This window comes from Pelmatolapia mariae, linkage group LG3_W (genome assembly GCF_036321145.2).
Source record: "Pelmatolapia mariae isolate MD_Pm_ZW linkage group LG3_W, Pm_UMD_F_2, whole genome shotgun sequence".
In the NCBI taxonomy this organism is placed as follows: domain Eukaryota; kingdom Metazoa; phylum Chordata; class Actinopteri; order Cichliformes; family Cichlidae; genus Pelmatolapia; species Pelmatolapia mariae.
Window position 1 is genome coordinate 36,802,127 of NC_086229.1, and position 18,021 is coordinate 36,820,147.

Here is an 18,021-nt window from a genome sequence, read left to right on the forward strand (position 1 = left end):
ATGGTCACACAAATCTTTAGCAGAGCAAAGTGGCCCACTTAACAATAGCTGCTCAAGTTGTATAAAGCAAGGGAAAACAGTATTACCATTAGCTTCTAATGGCAGCCTTTTTAGCATTAATGTCTCACATCATAATAACACTACAGAGAAGGGTATTGGCGTTAGCTACTAATGCTTATTCACCTCAAATTGGCTACTTGGCTGCTAATGGTAGCCTACTTAGAATAAACCCTTCACATCTTTATAACGCAAGGGAAAAGAGTCACTTATGGAAGTCTATTTAGCATTAACGTCTCACATCATTATAACACAAGAGAGAAGGGTATACGCGTTAGCTACTAATGCTTATTCACCTCAGATTAGCTTTAGCTGCTAATGATAGCCTACTTAGCATTAACTCCTCACTAATATAATGCGAATTCACATCAAATTAGCATTAGCTGCTCATATTGTTATAAGGAAAGAGAAAACGGTATTAGCATTAGCTGCTAATAATTATTCACCCCTAATTAGAATAAGCTGCTAAAAGCAGCCTACTTAGCATTAACTCCTCACATCGTTGTTACCCAATAGAAAGGTGTATTAGTATTAGCTACTATCATTTTTAATAAGTAAGAGAAAACCGAAAACAGTGTCAGCATTATTGAATAATGCTAATTCACATTAAATTAGCATGAGCTATTTACAACAGCGTACTTAGAATTAGCTGCTCACATTGTTAAAAAGTAAGGGAAAACAGTATTAGTATTAGCACATAATGCTAATTCACTTCAAAGTAGCATTAGTTAATAACGGCAGCCTACTTAGCATTAGCTGCTCACTAATATAATGCTAATTTACATCAAATTAGCATTAGCTGCTCACATTGTTAAAAGGGAAGGGAAAACAGTATTAGCATTAGCACATAATGCTAATTCATATCAAATTAGCAATAGTTAATAACGGTAGACTTCGTATCATTAGCTGCTGTCATTCTTTCAAAGCAAAGGAGTATGAGCATTAGCTGCTAATGCTTTTCCATCTAAAATTAGAATTAGCCACTAATGGCGTCCTATTTAGCATCGTCCTATTCACATCGCAGGGAAAAAGTTAAAATTGAATGAAAAAAAGTGTTCACATTAGCTACTCATATTGTTAAAAAGTAAGAAAAAATATTGTTGGCATTAACAGATAATGCTAACTCACATCAAATTAGCATGAGCTAATAACAGCAGCCTTTTTAGCATCAGCTGCTCACATCGTTGAAAAGTGTTAGCATTATCGGATAATGCTAACTCGCATTAAATTATTATTAGCTACTAACTGCAGTCTACTTAGCAGTAGCTGCTCAATTTGTTATATAGCAAAGGAAAACGATACGAGCATTACATTCTAATGCCTATTTGCCTTGAATTAGACATGCTAATGGCGGTCTTCTTAGCATTAGCAGCTCAGATTGTTATAATGCTCGGTAAAACAGTTTTAGCATTAGCCGTTCACATTGTTATAAAGTAAAGGAAAACAGTGTTAGCATTACACACATTGTAATTCACATCAAATTAGCATTAGCTGCTAACATCAGCCTACATAGCACTAGCTGTTCACATTGATATAGGGAAAGGAAAAATAGTGTTCACATTAGCTACTTATATTGTTAAAAAGTAGGATAAAACATTGTTAGCATAAGCTGAAAATGGTAATTCACCTCAAATTAGTATTAGCTAATAATGGCAGCCTACTTAGCATTATCCCTCACATTGTTATAAAGCAAGTGAAAAGTGACAGCATTATCGGATAATGCTAACTTGCATCACATTAGCATTAGCTAATAACAGCAGCCTTCTTAGCATTAGCGCCTCACATTGTTATAATGCAAGGGAAAAGATTAAGCCTTAACGGATGATGCTAATTCACATCAAATTAGCAATAGTTAATAACGGTAACCTACTCAGTATTAGCTGCTCACATTGTTAAAATTGAAGGAAAATAGTATAAGCATTAGCTACTCATATTGTTAAAATGTAAGAAAAAACATTAAACGGATAAATTAGCATTAGCTAGTAACGGCAATGTACTTAGCATTAGCTGCTCATATTGTTATAAATCAAGAAAATATGATATTAGCATTAGTTGCCAATGCTTATTCACCTAAAATTAGCATAAGCCACTAATTTAGCATAAACTTGTTAATGCTAAATGAAGTTAATTAGTGCTAAACAGGCCTAACGGAAATTATAGTAGTGTTAGCATTAGCTACTGATATTGTTATAAAGTAAGAATATATGGTATTAGCATTAGCTACTAATGCTTATTCACTTCAAATTAGCATTAGTTAATAATGGTAGGCGTCCTATTTAGAATTAACTCTTCACATCGCAGGGGCTCAGTTAAAATTGAATGAAAAAAATAAGTGTTCACATTAGCTACTCATATTGTTAAAAAGTAAGAAAAAATATAAACACAACGATATTAGCATTAGCACCCCTAATTAGAATTAGCTGCTAATGGCAGTATACTTAGCATTAACTCCTCACAACGTTATAATGCAAGTGAAAAGTCACAGCATTATCGGAAAATGCTAACTCACATCAAATTAGCATTAGCTAATAACAGCAGCCTTCTTAGTATTAGCTGCTCACATTGTTATGTAGCAAAGGAAAACGATACGAGCATTACGTTCTAATGCGTATTTGCCTTTGTCAGGAGTTTTCCTGTAATGCAACTCAGATTGGAATAAGTGACACTCAGACAGGTTTTACAAATTAACGTGCACGGGAGAGAACTGGACAGGCGCCGTTCCTTCGCTTGACCTCAGTTGCTCTCCTCCGTTCTCCCGTAACACTGCTCTTTTATTGTGGTTACATGAATATGCATAGTTTCATTAACAGATGACGTATACCTTGTGTGTGTGTGTGTGTGTAGTGAGATATGATCCCGTGAAGACTCCCCAAAGCTGGTGCCAGGAGTCTAGCGGTCCATCTAAACAAAAGGCTCTTAGACTCAAACAGATATACGTGTGTTTGCTATACCATATATCAGCAAGAGAAGATACGACCTCTCCTAGGAGACGTGTGATCTATGCCAGAACACTCTGAGGAGGAGTGAACGCACTCCCCTCTTCATGCTACACAGAGTTGTTACAGACCTCCTAGGATGAGACATTCTTTCAATCTACAAATGATTATATACTTCTAAGCATATATGAGTAAACATTTCTAAGCATAAATGGCAATAAACAATAAGACAAGGTGTGACCTCTCCCATGCTCCCAGGATGTGGGTGTGAAAGTCAGAGAGCTCTGGAAAGCACACAAAGCTTGCACAACGTAACTTCTCTAGTAAAAAGAGCAAACACATCTAGAAAACCTTAAACAAAATGTACTTCTAAGCATAAACATAATAAAATCTTTCAACATTCCCTCCTGTTGTTTGATCTTTTTCTCCTGTATATATACATAGCAACTCACTAACAATGTATCAGTCTATGGCCACTTGTAAAACATTTTTAGCCAGGACATCATTAATTAGTGGGTTTTGTGAATATGTTATATCCAAATGTCTATCTCATTATCATCTTCTTCATTCTGTGGTGGGGTGATGTAAGCATTAATTGAAGCAGTTACCATTTTTGACACCATGTTCTTCAAACAAGGTATGACGCATGAAGTAAAAAGACACAATAACAATAGTAGAACACCAACTAAAACAAGTCCTTTAAACAGCAGGGATTTCCAAGAGCTGCTTAACAACCACGTGAGCCAGTCTTCTGTGTTTGTGACGTAGTCTTGTTGTTGTGCATCCCTGAGTTGTCTAAGTATGTTCAAAGCATCAGTCATGTTGGATGAGTGTACATTATCTGGAATGTATGTGCAGCATGTGTTGTTAAAGAGTATACAGAGTCCTCCTTTTTCAGCCAGAATCATGTCCAGTGCGACTCGGTGTTGCATCACAGTTATGCGCAGGGCATCAATCTCTTCATTTTGTTGATTGTTGATTTTGCACGAGGCATTCAGGAACAGTCCAAAACGGTAGTCCAAAGTTTCAATTCTTAACATGTTCTTTCCGGTGCCCACCCATGGAAAAAGTGAGTGGAGGTCCTTTTGTCCGGTGGTCCAAAGCTTGAATTCCTGTGGGACATCGGAGCCCCATATTCGATCGTGTGGTTTTGGACCGGTGTCAGTTGAACGCCGTCGTCTGTTGCGTTGGGGGGCAGCATGTAGTACGTTTTTGGTCCACACACCCAAGCTGTCCCCTGGACCCAGTATGTGCCACACTTAAAAGTCATAGCTGCATCGGCACTGTCCTTCCAGACTATACTGCAGTTCTTGGTTTGACCAAGTTTTGTCCTTCCGTATGAGAAGTCGAAACATATCGGGTGACGTTCTTCACTCTGCAAGAAAGCTGGAAATGTCATTATTCTTTTGTTTGACACGTTCACCCAGTGTGCTTCGTCACACATCCAGTTTGTAGCTGTTAGGTTATTCACGTCGTAGGTCAGCAGTGAAAACGCTAGGGCTCTCACTATAAACATGTCTCTATGTGAACAAGTTCCATTTATGACTTTCATATGAATGCACATGCTCGTTTCAAGTGACGGAACCTTCCCATAAATAATTGCATGGACAGAAGTTGCAGGCATGTGTGAGCAAACAAAGTAGTTCTTTTCTGTCGTGCGGTTGTATACATATCTGTACCACGCGTTGTTCATCCAGGGATGATTGTGGTCCTGCGTCATCTTGTCCAGGTGTGAGTCGTCATGTGTCCATCTTGTCTGCAGGTGGTGTTGTTCATCTTCTTTCCTTCGGGTGAGTGTCAGTAAACTCACCAGGAGTGCAACACTAGCCACTAGGAGGACGAGCGTCTTCATGATGACCAGACACACCTGTGACCTCTGATGAGTAGACTACCGGCGAGAAGTAGAGGGCGGGATGTACCCGATCAGCCCTCCCTCCACCAATAGATCACCAGGAGTTAGGGGTGTCGGCGTCTAGACGTCTAGGTTGTCACTCACTTTTTTGCAGTGGCTTTGATGAATCCAGGATGGTCTTTCTGCTATTTTGCAGGCAGTTGGTGTGGTGAGTAGCACTTGATAAGGACCTTCCCACCTTGGTGAGCTCCAATTTTTCCTTTGGAGTACTTTGATCAGGATCCAATCACCTGGTTTCAACCTGCAAGACACTGGAGAGATATCACTCGGCAGTTGGTTGTTTAGTACAATCTCTTTATTTTCAAGCAATTTAGTCATCCATTCAGCTAGTGTAGTTTCTCTTATTGACTTATCTATGGGCTCACTTGTGATTGGGAGTGGAAATGGTCTACCGTGAATGATTTCAAAAGGTGTGAGTTTCTGAGGACTTTGTGTCAGTCTCATCCACATTTTTACCAGGCCTATACACTCAGGCCATGGTCTCCCTGTTTCTTCCATGCATTTTCTCAGTCTCTGTTTTATCGTGCCGTTAATTCTTTCCACTAGTCCGGCACTTTGAGGGTGGTAAGCACAGTGGTGTTTGATACTGAATCCTAGTGCTTCAGAGACCTTGCTGATTACTTCATTAACAAAATGTGTCCCATTGTCTGATCTTATCAGAGTGGGGATGCCATATGTTGGAACAAAATGGCTGCATAGGCATTTTGCTACAGAAATTGCATCTGCCTTTTTCACAGGATAAATTTCTGGCCATTTTGAGAACACGTTTATAATCACTAGAGCGTATTTTTGAACTTTGGCTTCCATTTAGGTCAATAAAATCCATGTGAATTGTATGAAAAGGATGAGGTGGTGTGGGAAAATTACCTCTTCTTGGTCTGAGGTTTCCCTGTGCATTATGTTTTTGGCAAATCATGCATGTTCTGACAAATTCTTTTGCTGAATTTTCGAAATTTTCGAAATTTTGAGTAAAGAAATGTTTAGAGATTATATCTACCATCTCCCTCCGGTTGACACATGAGTGGAACCGTGTGTCACTAATGCTGCTGTTTTGTGTAGGGATTTTGGTAGTATTGGATTACCATTACAGGTCATCAAATCATTTTTTAGCTGTGCCTTTAAAAGATTTCCATGTTGCACTGGATTGCCAGTAGAAGTAATCATACCTCTATTCTGCCAAATTTTTGCAAAATGATGTACTGCTGAAAAAACATACTAACTGTCTGTGTGTCTCTCTGTCTGTCTGCGTCCTTGACACAGTCAGCTCCTTTTATGGGCATGTAGTTCCTGTTACACACATACCACAGGCACACATATTTCCTGTTTCTCCAGACTAACCAAACTCTTTGTTGAACTTTCCATATAGCGACAATAAGTGTCCAACATTTGAGAGTTGTCTCACATGTGTCAGGTAAGACAAATTGGCTTAGATTTAAAATTGAAGTCACTGCATGGGGCACTTTGATGATTAAAGTGTGTCCTAAAACAATGTCAGCTGACTTTTTACTGCCTCTGCTGCAGCTACACCGGCCTGCACACAACAGAGTCTAATTTGGAGAAGTAAAATGCAAGCAGACGTTGTTTTTCTCCAAATGCCTGTGTTAAAACAGCTTTCATGTAACCTGCACTTCCATCTACATGTAAGTAGAAAGGCTATTTCCAAGTTACTGAATGCTTCTTTTTTTTTTTTTTCTCTGTAGATACAGCACTACATATTTTCTTAAGGCATTTTGGACAATTTCTATTTCGTTTTAAAATAATTCATATATCTCATACATGTTACATATGTCAAACTTCTAAATTGGGAAAAACTTTGCATTGCTTACGGCTCGTAGCTCACAGCTCTAAAACTAGGCATCAGTAAATCATGTGCCTAATCATTTCGTGTCACTGTGATCCACAAGTATGATCACAAATTTGTTTTTCAAACCAACAAAACAAACAAACAAAAACAAAAACAAGTTGCTGATGGCATGAAGGCCTTACACACGAGTTGGGACACAAAAAGAAAAAGAACTGCTGTCAGAAACAAAGCAGAAGTGTGAGGGAAAAAACTGAGATCACAGACTGCTGCATGTGTGAGCTTTTAATATCATGCAGCTTCTGCTCTGAAAAACAAAAAAAAATTAATACAAAATAAAAAGTGTGTATCTTGCTCATTAGCTTGGTAGTATAGGTTTGCTCTTCATCTTAACAAAATCTCATCTAGGATGACAGGTTTACAAGCGGGTCAAGTGTCTCTATGCACTTAATTAGTTTACATATTTTCTTTATTTTCTTCATCTCATATGTCATCATACTGAATTTGAGCAAACCTTAAGCTTGATGCAGACTACTTTTAACAATTATCCACCTCACATCACAACTGACTGAGGTGCCTCTTCATATTTAATATTATTTCATTATTAATGTTATTATCTTTTTATATAACAGCAATAGTATATTACAATATTTTATTTATATTTTATTTGTGTCCACCAAGGGCTGAGGGTGAGCTGCAGTCTCACCCTTTCCCAAGCTGGAGACATTTTCCTTTTCACACACTTTCCTTGGCTGAACAATGACACAACCTTAATATACCTTATGCATCTCTCTATTTCATTTAATATGTGTTTGTGTGAGTTATCTGGTTTCATGCATTCTATCCATTCTAGGCACGGTCGTCCTGCCAACTATATTTCATTGTTAATACCAGTTTACAGGTTGTTATCCTTCTATTATCAATTTGAATACATTAGATAGGCTGTATTTTAATTTAACCTTTTGTTTATTCCACTTCATTCCTCTTTCCATGCTTTAAAACATTGCAACTCTTGAATACGTTTTGTTTTCTTTTTAGGATTCTTTTCAGTATTTATTTCTACTTGGAGGGTTTCTTTTAATTTAGTCAATGCAGAGGGGCTACATTTTCCCTCCCATGTGGGACATTTAGTTTTTTTTTTCTTGATTTCTCCATCTACATGCACTAATTTGTCCGGCGCCTGGACATTTTTTCTCTAACCACTGCTCGTCAGCAGTGAGTTTTGAAGCTTCGTTACCCATTTTAATCCTTTAGAACTACACAACTGCGGCACCTTCTCTGGTACGAGAATCGAGAGAGGTAGTTGACACGGCCTTCTACTTTCAAGCTATTCTTGAAAGCGGTGTCATCTTTACGTGATAAAACACGACCTTTTTCTCTCTTCACCAGTACTTGGGTGACCAACAGTAAACAAATTAATGGAATAGTTCAGCCTCCTTATTGTGCTGTAAAATCAACTTATTCCATCAACACAAAAATAAAACAATAAATACCTTTATGCGCGCGCTGACTTTACCCACTACGGGGGAGCTACCAGTCCCAGACGAGCCCTATCTTTATTTTAAAATGCTACCAGCCTCTCTGGGCGAGCTTACACGGTTTTACGCAACGTGTCTCAGAGTGTCAATATTCACCTGCTTGTTGATTCACTGCCGGTCTCTCAGGTCCGCCTCATCGACTCCCACCGTCGTGGACCACTTCTAAGAACGCTGGCCAGAACCCGAATTCACGTCTCTGGTCTTTTATCCTGTACCTAGACAGGAGCTGTCGACAGACTTCAGCGCGGGCTTCTCACGACGTCAGGACTCGATGAGGTTTTCCCGTAGGATCACACAAAAGTGTTATGTTAATCCGGCTCGGAGGACCAAAAAATGTCAGGAGTTTTCCTGTAATGCAACTCAGATTGGAATAATGACACTCAGACAGGTTTTACAAATTAACGTGCACGGGAGAGAACTGGACAGGCGCCGTTCCTTCGCTTGACCTCAGTTGCTCTCCTCCGTTCTCCCGTAACACTGCTCTTTTATTGTGGTTACATGAATATGCATAGTTTCATTAACATATGACGTATACCTTGTGTGTGTGTGTGTGTGTGTGTGTGTGTGTGTGTGTGTGTGTAGTGAGATATGATCCCGTGAAGACTCCCCAAAGCTGGTGCCAGGAGTCTAGCGGTCCATCTAAACAAAAGGCTCTTAGACTCAAACAGATATACGTGTGTTTGCTATACCATATATCAGCAAGAGAAGATACGGCCTCTCCTAGGAGACGTGTGATCTATGCCAGAACACTCTGAGGAGGAGTGAACGCACTCCCCTCTTCATGCTACACAGAGTTGTTACAGACCTCCTAGGATGAGACATTCTTTCAATCTACAAATGATTATATACTTCTAAGCATATATGAGTAAACATTTCTAAGCATAAATGGCAATAAACAATAAGACAAGGTGTGACCTCTCCCATGCTCCCAGGATGTGGGTGTGAAAGTCAGAGAGCTCTGGAAAGCACACAAAGCTTGCACAACGTAACTTCTCTAGTAAAAAGAGCAAACACATCTAGAAAACCTTAAACAAAATGTACTTCTAAACATAAACATAATAAAATCTTTCAACAGCCTTTAATTAGACGTAGGCGCTAATGGCGGCCTTCTTAGCATTAGCAGCTCAGATTGTTGTAATGCTGGGTAAAAGAGTGTTAGCATTAGCCGTTAACATTGTTATTAAGTAAAGGGAAAGAGTGTTAGCAATAGCTACTCATATTGAAAGGGAAAATGATGAAGAAAAGAATTAGCATTATCGAATAATGTTTACTTTGGCCCACTGGAAAAGTTCAGAACTCTGTTTGCTAAAGATTTACGAGGGCTTTTCTTATTTGTGAAACAAATAAATTCTGTTATTAAAACCAGCTGTAAGGTTTATATTGTTGATTGTCATTTATGCTTAGAAATATTTACTCATATATTCTTAGTTTTATAATAATCCAAACTAGAAAGTGCATTTTCTGAAGAAACTGCAGTGTGAATGCTTGAATCTGAATGTATGCACTGAAATGAATTAATTGCTGAATTTAAGTTAAAAATGTTGAATGAGATGAAAAAAAAACTGAATTTTTAACCTGAAAACAAAAGTCCTGAACTGGGAAAAGCTGACGTTCACGCAGAAGAAGTTGGAAAATAGCTGAAAATGTTTTAAATGTAAATTAGAAAAACCTAAGTAATGAGAAAAGAAAATTTAGAGTCAGAAAACATCTGAATGAATATTAAAAGTTCATATTCTTTGAATCACTGAACAACTGAAATGTCATCCCTCCACTTGGATCCACACAGTTTAAAAAGTTTATATTTCTGAGCTTTGAAAGACATGCTGTTGGAAAGACAACATCGATGTCTTCATTTTGAGGGTAAAATGATGGCTGTAGAGCAAACACTGTGGACAGAGCAGCAGTTGAAAGAGAAGTGTTTAATATTAATCTTGGCACAGTGAGACAGAGCTCGTTAAGCAGGCAGGTGTGAGCCTGGTTGCTATTAGTGATGCAACGGATCAAAAATCTCACGGTTCGGAACGGATCACGGTTTTAAGTCACGGATCGGATCAATTTTCGGATCAGCAAAAAAGAAAAAAATTTAACATTTACTTATTTACTTATTGAAATATTTTTTGCCTGCTAAAAACATTCAACTCAAGACTCATTAACGCAATTATATAAAAACAAATTATGGTACAATATAGGGCTTTGTATCTACCACTCAATTCAATTCAATTTTATTTATAAAGCGTCAAATCACAACAACAGTTGCCTCAATGCGCTTTATATTGTAAGGTAGACCCTACAATAATACATACTGCTCATTATATCGCACTCCGCTGTGATATAATGAGCGGTCACGGTCACGTAGCTTTCTGTGTCCTTGGAGCTCCACCCATTTGTAGTTGGGCAACAGAAGATGGCTGGGACAGTTCAGCCATAACTTTAAACTTTTCCTGCTCATACATGCTTGGAACGATGTTGCCACTAAAGTGGACGCGCAACGGGATATCATAGCGTGGCTCAAGCACGTTCATCATAGTTTAAACCCCTTGTTTTGCACAACGGAAAATGGCCTCCCGTCTGCAGCTAAACACCCCAATGGCTTTAGCGCGGTCGGACTGGGCAGCAAAGGGGTGCTTAAATACTGCAAACTCCTCTGCTCCTCCCCTTGGACCGCTAGCGCTGGCCATAACTATCCCTTGACAGACTGACCACGCGCACCACACACATACTTTTTTTTCCTTCTTTTTCTTATTTTCGGATCACGTGCGTAAAGAAACGTGGAGTGGGATCGGTTCGGATTACGGATCAAAAGTGATCCGTTGCACCACTAGTTGCTATAGTGACTGCACCCCGTGGCTCCGTACACACACACACAGACATGCACCTCACTTTTGCTGCTTAAAATGAACAGATAAGTCAGCCCGAAACAAATCGCTCCCAAATGAAAAGTACAGGTCCTATTGACAAAATTCTTTCACCGTGAGCGCCAGCAATCTCCAGTCTACCTAATTCTCAGTTTTCATGCCTGTGGAGTATATTATATGGACGTGGTGACAGTGTAAAGACAGCCTGCTCTTCTGATTTTCAAAGAAACTTTCTGAGCCAATTTAACATTGGAGTCTATGGAGGAGTTGGAGGGAGGAGGCTGCGCATTGGTGACATTTATGAAAGAACCATAACACCTAGTACAATAGTAAAAACATTGGATGAAAGAGGACAGCGATGGCTACGTTTTGAGGGTAAAATCATACCTGTAGAGCAAACGCCGTGGACACAGCAGCAGTTTTAAAAAATATTTTAAGATTAATTTTTTTGCTCCTCTCACTCTAGCAGTTGAGCTGTCTCACTCTAGCTGCAACATTCCGTCCCATACACACCCATTATAAACTCTGAAACGGCTGAAAAAACATCATGAAACTTAAACTGGAACTGAAGATAAAGTACAATAGATATTGAAAAGATAAATACAAGTTGAATAGTTGAATGTCTTGTCTTCGTTTTAAAGTTTGAATGGTGGCTCTATGTCAACGTATGTTAAAGTAGATACAGTTTAAAAATGAGTAAGTTGAATGAGGATTTGAAGGGTCTCCCCATTGAAATACATGGGAAATTTTTGTTGAAAAAAGTTGAATAAAATTAAAAATATAAATGTTATAAATGAGAAAAATAGAAGCAGTCATGTCCAAAAGAAGAGGAATCTAACGGTGTTTGAATGGTTTTTCTAAGTTGAACGGTTTTGAAGGAGATAGACTACAAAAAACGTACGGAATCTATAATAAAATAGAACTAGAAAGTGCATTTTCTGAAGAAACTGCAGTGTGAATGCTTGAATTTGAATGTATGCACTGAAATGAATTAATTGCTGAATTTAAGTTACAAATTTTGAATGAGATGAAAAATACAGAGATTTTCGCCTGAAAACAAAAGTGCAGAACTTATGATAGCTGACGTTCACACAGAATAAGTTGGAAAATAGCTGAAAAGTTTTTAAATTAAAATTAGAAAAACCTAAGAAATGAGAAAAGAAAATTTAGATTCAGAAAACATCTGAATGAATATTAAAAGTTCATATTCTTTGAATAACTGAATGACTAAAATGTGATCCCTCCACTTGGATGCACACAGTTTAAAACATTTGTATCTATGAGCTTTGAAAGACACGCTGTTGGAAAGAGAACAACGATGGCTTCGTTTTGAGGGTAAAATGATGGCTGTAGAGCAAACACTGTGGACACAGCAGCAGTTGAAAGAGAAGTGTTTAAGATGAATCTTGGCACACTGAGAGAGAGAGAGCTCGTTAGGCAGGCAGGTGTGAGCCTGGTTGCTATAGTGACTGCACCCAATGGCTCCATACACACGCACACAGACATGCACCTCACTTTTGCTGCTTAAAATGAACAGAAGTCAGGTCGAAACAAATCGCTCCCAAATGAAAAGTACAGGTCCTATTGACGAAATTCTTTCACCGTGAGCGGCAGCAATGTCCAGTCTACCTAATTCTCAGTTTTCATGCCTGTGGAGTTTATTATATGGACGTGGTGACAGTGTAAAAACACCATGCTCTTCTGATTTTCAAACGAACCTTCTGAGCCATTTTAACATTAGAGTCTATGGAGGAGTTGGAGGGAGGAGGCTGTGCTTTGGTGACATTTATGAAAGAACCATAACACCTAGTACAATAGTAAACACATTGGATGAAAGAGGACAGCGATGGCTACGTTTTGAGGGTAAAATCATACCTGTAGAGCAAACGCTGCAGACACAGCAGCAGTTTTAAAAAATGATTTTAAGATTAATTTTCGACCTGCTTCCACTCTACCAGTTGAGCCGTCTCACTCTAGCGGCAACATTCCGTCCCATACACACCCATTATAAACTCTGAAACGGCTGAAAAAACATCATGAAACTTAAACTGGAACTGAAGAAAAAGTATAATAGATATTGAAAAGATAAATACAAGTTGAATAGTTGAATATCTTGTCTTCGTTTTAAAGTTTGAATGGTGGCTCTACGTCAATGTATGTGGAAGTAGATACAGTTTAAAGATGAGTAAGTTGAATGAGAATTTGAAGGGTCTCCCCATTGAAATACATGGGAAATCTTTGTTGAAAAAAGTTGAATAAAATTAAAAATATAAATGTTAAAAATGAGAAAAGTAGAAGCAGTCATGTCCAAAAGAAGAGGAATCTAACGGTGTTTGAATGGTTTTTCTAAGTTGAACGGTTTTGAAGGAGATAGACTACAAAAAACGTACGGAATATAGAAAATAGAATAATAAAGATTAGAAGAACAACACTGTGAATGCTTTTACAAGCATTCACACTAATAATAACTAGAAAGTGCATTTTCTGAAGAAACTGCAGTGTGAATGCTTGAATCTGAATGTATGCACTGAAATGAATTAATTGTTGAATTTTAAGTTAAAAATGTTAAACGAGATGAAAAATACAGAAATTTGCACCTGAAAACAAAAGTGCTGAACTGGGAAAAGCTGACAACCACAGAGAAGAAGTTGGAAAAAAGCTGAAAATATTTTAATTGTAAATTAGAAAAACATAAGAAATGAGAAAATAAAATTTAGACTCAGAAAACATCTGAATGAATATTAAAAGTTCATTTTCTTTGAATCACTGAATGACTAAAATGTGATCCCTCCACTTGGATCCACACACTTTTAAAGGCTTACATCTCTGAGATTTGAAAGACACGGTGTTGGAAAGAGAAGAATGATGGCTTCGTTTTGAGGGTAAAATGATGGCTGTAGAGCAAACACTGTGGACACAGCAGCAGTTGAAAGAGAAGTGTTTAAGATTAATCTTGGCACAGTGAGACAGAGCTCGTTAAGCAGGCAGGTGTGAGCCTGGTTGCTATAGTGACTGCACCCACTGGCTCCATACACACGCGCACAGACATGCACCTCACTTTTGCTGCTTAAAATGAACAGAAAAGTCAGGTCGAAACAAATCGCTCCCAAATGAAAAGTACAGGTCCTATTGACAAAATTCTTTCACCGTGAGCGACAGCAATGTCCAGTCTACCTAATTCTCAGTTTTCATGCTTGTGGAGTTTATTATATGGATGTGGTGACAGTGTAAAGACAGCCTGTACTTCTGGTTTTCAAACGAACCTTCTGAGCCATTTTAACATTAGAGTCTATGGAGGAGTTGGGGGAGGAGGCTGTGCATGGGTGACATTTATGAAAGAACCATAACACCTAGTACAATAGTAAACACATTGGATGAAAGAGGACAGCGATGGCTACGTTTTGAGGGTAAAATCATACCTGTAGAGCAAACGCTGCGGACACAGCAGCAGTTTTAAAAAATATTTTAAGATTAATTTTTTCGCTCCTCTCACTCTAGCAGTTGAGCTGTCTCACTCTAGCCCCAACATTCCGTCCCATACACACCCATTATAAACTCTGAAACGGCTGAAAAAACATCATGAAACTTAAACTGGAACTGAAGAAAAAGTATAACAGATATTGAAAAGATAAATACAAGTTGAATAGTTGAATGTGTTGTCTTCGTTTTAAAGTTTGAATGGTGGCTCTATGTCACCGTATGTGGAAGTAGATACAGTTTAAAGAGGAGTGAGTTGAATGAGAATTTGAAGGGTCTCTCCATTGAAATACATGGGAAATTTTTGTTGAAAAAAGTTGAATAATTTTAAAAATATAAATGTTATAAATGAGAAAAATAGAAGCAGTCATGTCCAAAAGAAGAGGAATCTAACGGTGTTTGAATGGTTTTTCTAAGTTGAACGGTTTTGAAGGAGATAGACTACAAAAAACGTACGGAATCTATAATAATAAAATAGAATAATAAAGATTAGAAGTGTGAATGCTTTTCAAGCATTCACACTAATTAGAAGAACAATACTGTGAATGCTTTTACAAGCATTCACACTAATAAAGATTAGAAGAACAATACTGTGAATGCTTTTACAAGCATTCACACTAATAAAGTAGAATAAAGATTACAACAACAATACTGTGAATGCTTTTACAAGCATTCACACTAATTAAAAATATAAATGTTAAAAATGAGAAAAATAGAAGCACACCATTCCAAAAGAAGAGGAATCTAATGGTGTTTGAATGGTTTTTCTAAGTTGAACGGTTTTGAAGGAGTTAGCGTCCAAAAAACGTACGGAATATATAATAATAAAGATTACAACAACAATACTGTGAATGCTTGTACAAGCATTCACACTAATAAAGATTACAACAACAATACTGTGAATGCTTTTACAAGCATTCACACTAATAATCCAAGCAGAGCCCTCAGGTCTGCAGACAAGTAGCTTCTGACCAGAACTAGACGTAAAAACAGAGTTGAGCTTTATGGATCGCTGCAGCCAAACTCTGGAACAGTCGCCCTTCACATCAGGTCTTCACCAACACTCGACATTTTTAAAACCCGGTTGGAAACACATTTGTACTCTGAAGCTTTCAATTCTGACGAGTCTTTATAGTAATTACTGTGTATGTTTCCTATTTTATCTCTACTCTGTGCAGCACTTTGGCTCAACCTGTTTTTAAATGTGCTGATAAATAAATGTAGATTTCTTTGCCCAGTGGAGCCGAGCTTTGAGCCATCCTCAGTGTGTAACAGTGTGTGTATGAGAGCCATGTAATGTCCATGTGTGCATGCTGACTGTGCTGCTCTGACCCCCCTCCTCCTTTCAGGGTGGAGCCTGCTGGAGTCCGATGGTTGAGACCAGGTCTGAGGAAGTGTAAGTGTGTTTTTAATAGGATTCGTGAAAACAAAACAGCACACATTCAACCATCTTCATCATGTCAGGAGTCATCATCAAAGTGTCAATCAATGAACAGATGATGGATCAATAACTGCAGTTGGATTGTATTTGTTCTCTCCATCAGATTCCTGTCAACTCACAATCGACACAAACACAGTGAACACAAAGCTCCAACTGTCTGACAACAACAGGAAGGTGACACATGTGAAGGAGGTTCAGTCATATCCTGATCATCCAGACAGATTTGATGTTTGTGAACAGCTGCTGTGTAGCAATGGTCTGACTGGTCGCTGTTACTGGGAGGTCGAGTGGAGAGGATGGGTTTATATATCAGTGAGTTACAGAAGAATCAGAAGGAAAGGAGGGAGTAATGACTGTGTGTTTGGACACAATGATCAGTCCTGGAGTCTGTACTGCTCTGATGATGGTCCTCGTTGTGTCACGCACAATAAGAGACTAACATCCATCTCCTCCTCCTCCTCCTCCTCTGCCTCTAACAGAGCAGCAGTGTATGTGGACTGTCCTGCTGGCACTCTGTCCTTCTACAGAGTCTCCTCTGACACTCTGATCCACCTCCACACCTTCAATACCACATTCACTCAAACTCTTTATCCTGGGTTTATGGTCTGGTCTGGTTCCTCAGTGTCCCTGTATCCAGTTGAGTATCTCTTTCTGTCATAGAAACACATCAGCTGTGCTGAATTTCTTGCTAATATTTTTCCTGTTTGCTTCAGGATGCCAGAAGAACACAGATGATGAGTGAGGCTGAAAGTCCTTCATCCCGGTAGCCAACTTATTAAATCCAAAAAAAAACTGAACATGAAGTAACAAATGATGTGATAATTTACTTAAGATTCAAGTTCAGTTCTTTAACATCTTTTAACATAGAAAGGTTTTTGTGCGATGTACAAGGTAGCAGACTAACCTATAAACTGGATCTGCAGACACAGACTCAATTAATGTTCCCTTTAGTCAGAATAGACTTAAATATTTACTTTGAAAATACTGCTTTTTGTTCCTGCAGGGTTGATGAGTTCAAGATGATTAAAACTTCCTGTAAGTACTCAAACTGTCCTCCCATCCGTCAATCAAGAACAAAATCTGATCTTAAAATGGACCTGGTCTAAACAGTGATAATGCATTACTGTCAAATGTATTATTACATTGTAGTGGAAGCTTGGTAAAAGAAAAAAAAAAAACAAAACATATAATCACACCTGTGAGTTGACATTCCACCCTATCACACACTTCTATACTTCTATTTATCTACCATGATTGTTTTTTGGTTTTTTGTGAGGTGCCCAGTTTCAGAGAGGGTTTTCAGGTTATAGCAGACTAACAAATCCTCTTAAAATTGGCTCTGAAACAGGAAATCAAGGGGGAAAGCTCCGAAACACTAAAATATACACCCCTCATATGCACATCCATGAAAACCTTGAAGGGGAGTGAATCAGAATTTGAATCACATTATTTATTTGGACCAATCCCCAGAACTATGACCACACATCATATGGAGGAAAGCACTCAAACATCCTGTTGCTTAAAATAGTTTTTCTGCAAATTGATCTTAGCTGTTTAAAATGCCAACTTCTTCGTGTCATCTGTTGCCAATCTTCTCATTAGGTGTTTCTGGTGTAAAACCAGACACACAGCCTAGTTTGTCGGAGGACAACACAGAGATGATCAAGGTGAGCTTTCAGATATTTGAAGACTCTCAAGCACAGATTTAACAAGCATTGGTACTTTTTCTTAACCCTTGTACAACAAACTGTCAGCACATGAACTCATTCATCACTGTACATGAAAGCTTTGTGTTATCAGAGTGCATTCATGTTTTGTTCTCATTCATAGTAAAATATAATTTTAGGACAGTTGTTTACCATTCTTGCTACTTATTGTACAGGTGATTAACAACCTGCATAACCTAAGTTTCTTCTCCAAATAATGTTCAGGTATTTGTCCTAAAACCTCTAATGTTGCTGTTTTCAGTCAAGTTTCACACCTGAAGTCTACAGTGAATCTGCA

The 18,021-nt window shown here is 38.3% G+C and overlaps 1 protein-coding gene across 1 annotated transcript in view; it reads left to right on the plus strand.

The window, feature by feature from the left end:
• LOC135932647 (NLR family CARD domain-containing protein 3-like) overlaps window positions 1–18,021 on the plus strand; it is a 107,719-nt gene that overhangs the window by 30,411 nt on the left and 59,287 nt on the right. The window contains exons 9-10 of the mRNA XM_065470156.1: window positions 15,926–15,972; window positions 16,121–16,420. Of these exons, the coding sequence (XP_065326228.1) occupies window positions 15,926–15,972; window positions 16,121–16,420 (347 nt within the window). The remainder of the gene's footprint in view (window positions 1–15,925; window positions 15,973–16,120; window positions 16,421–18,021) is intronic.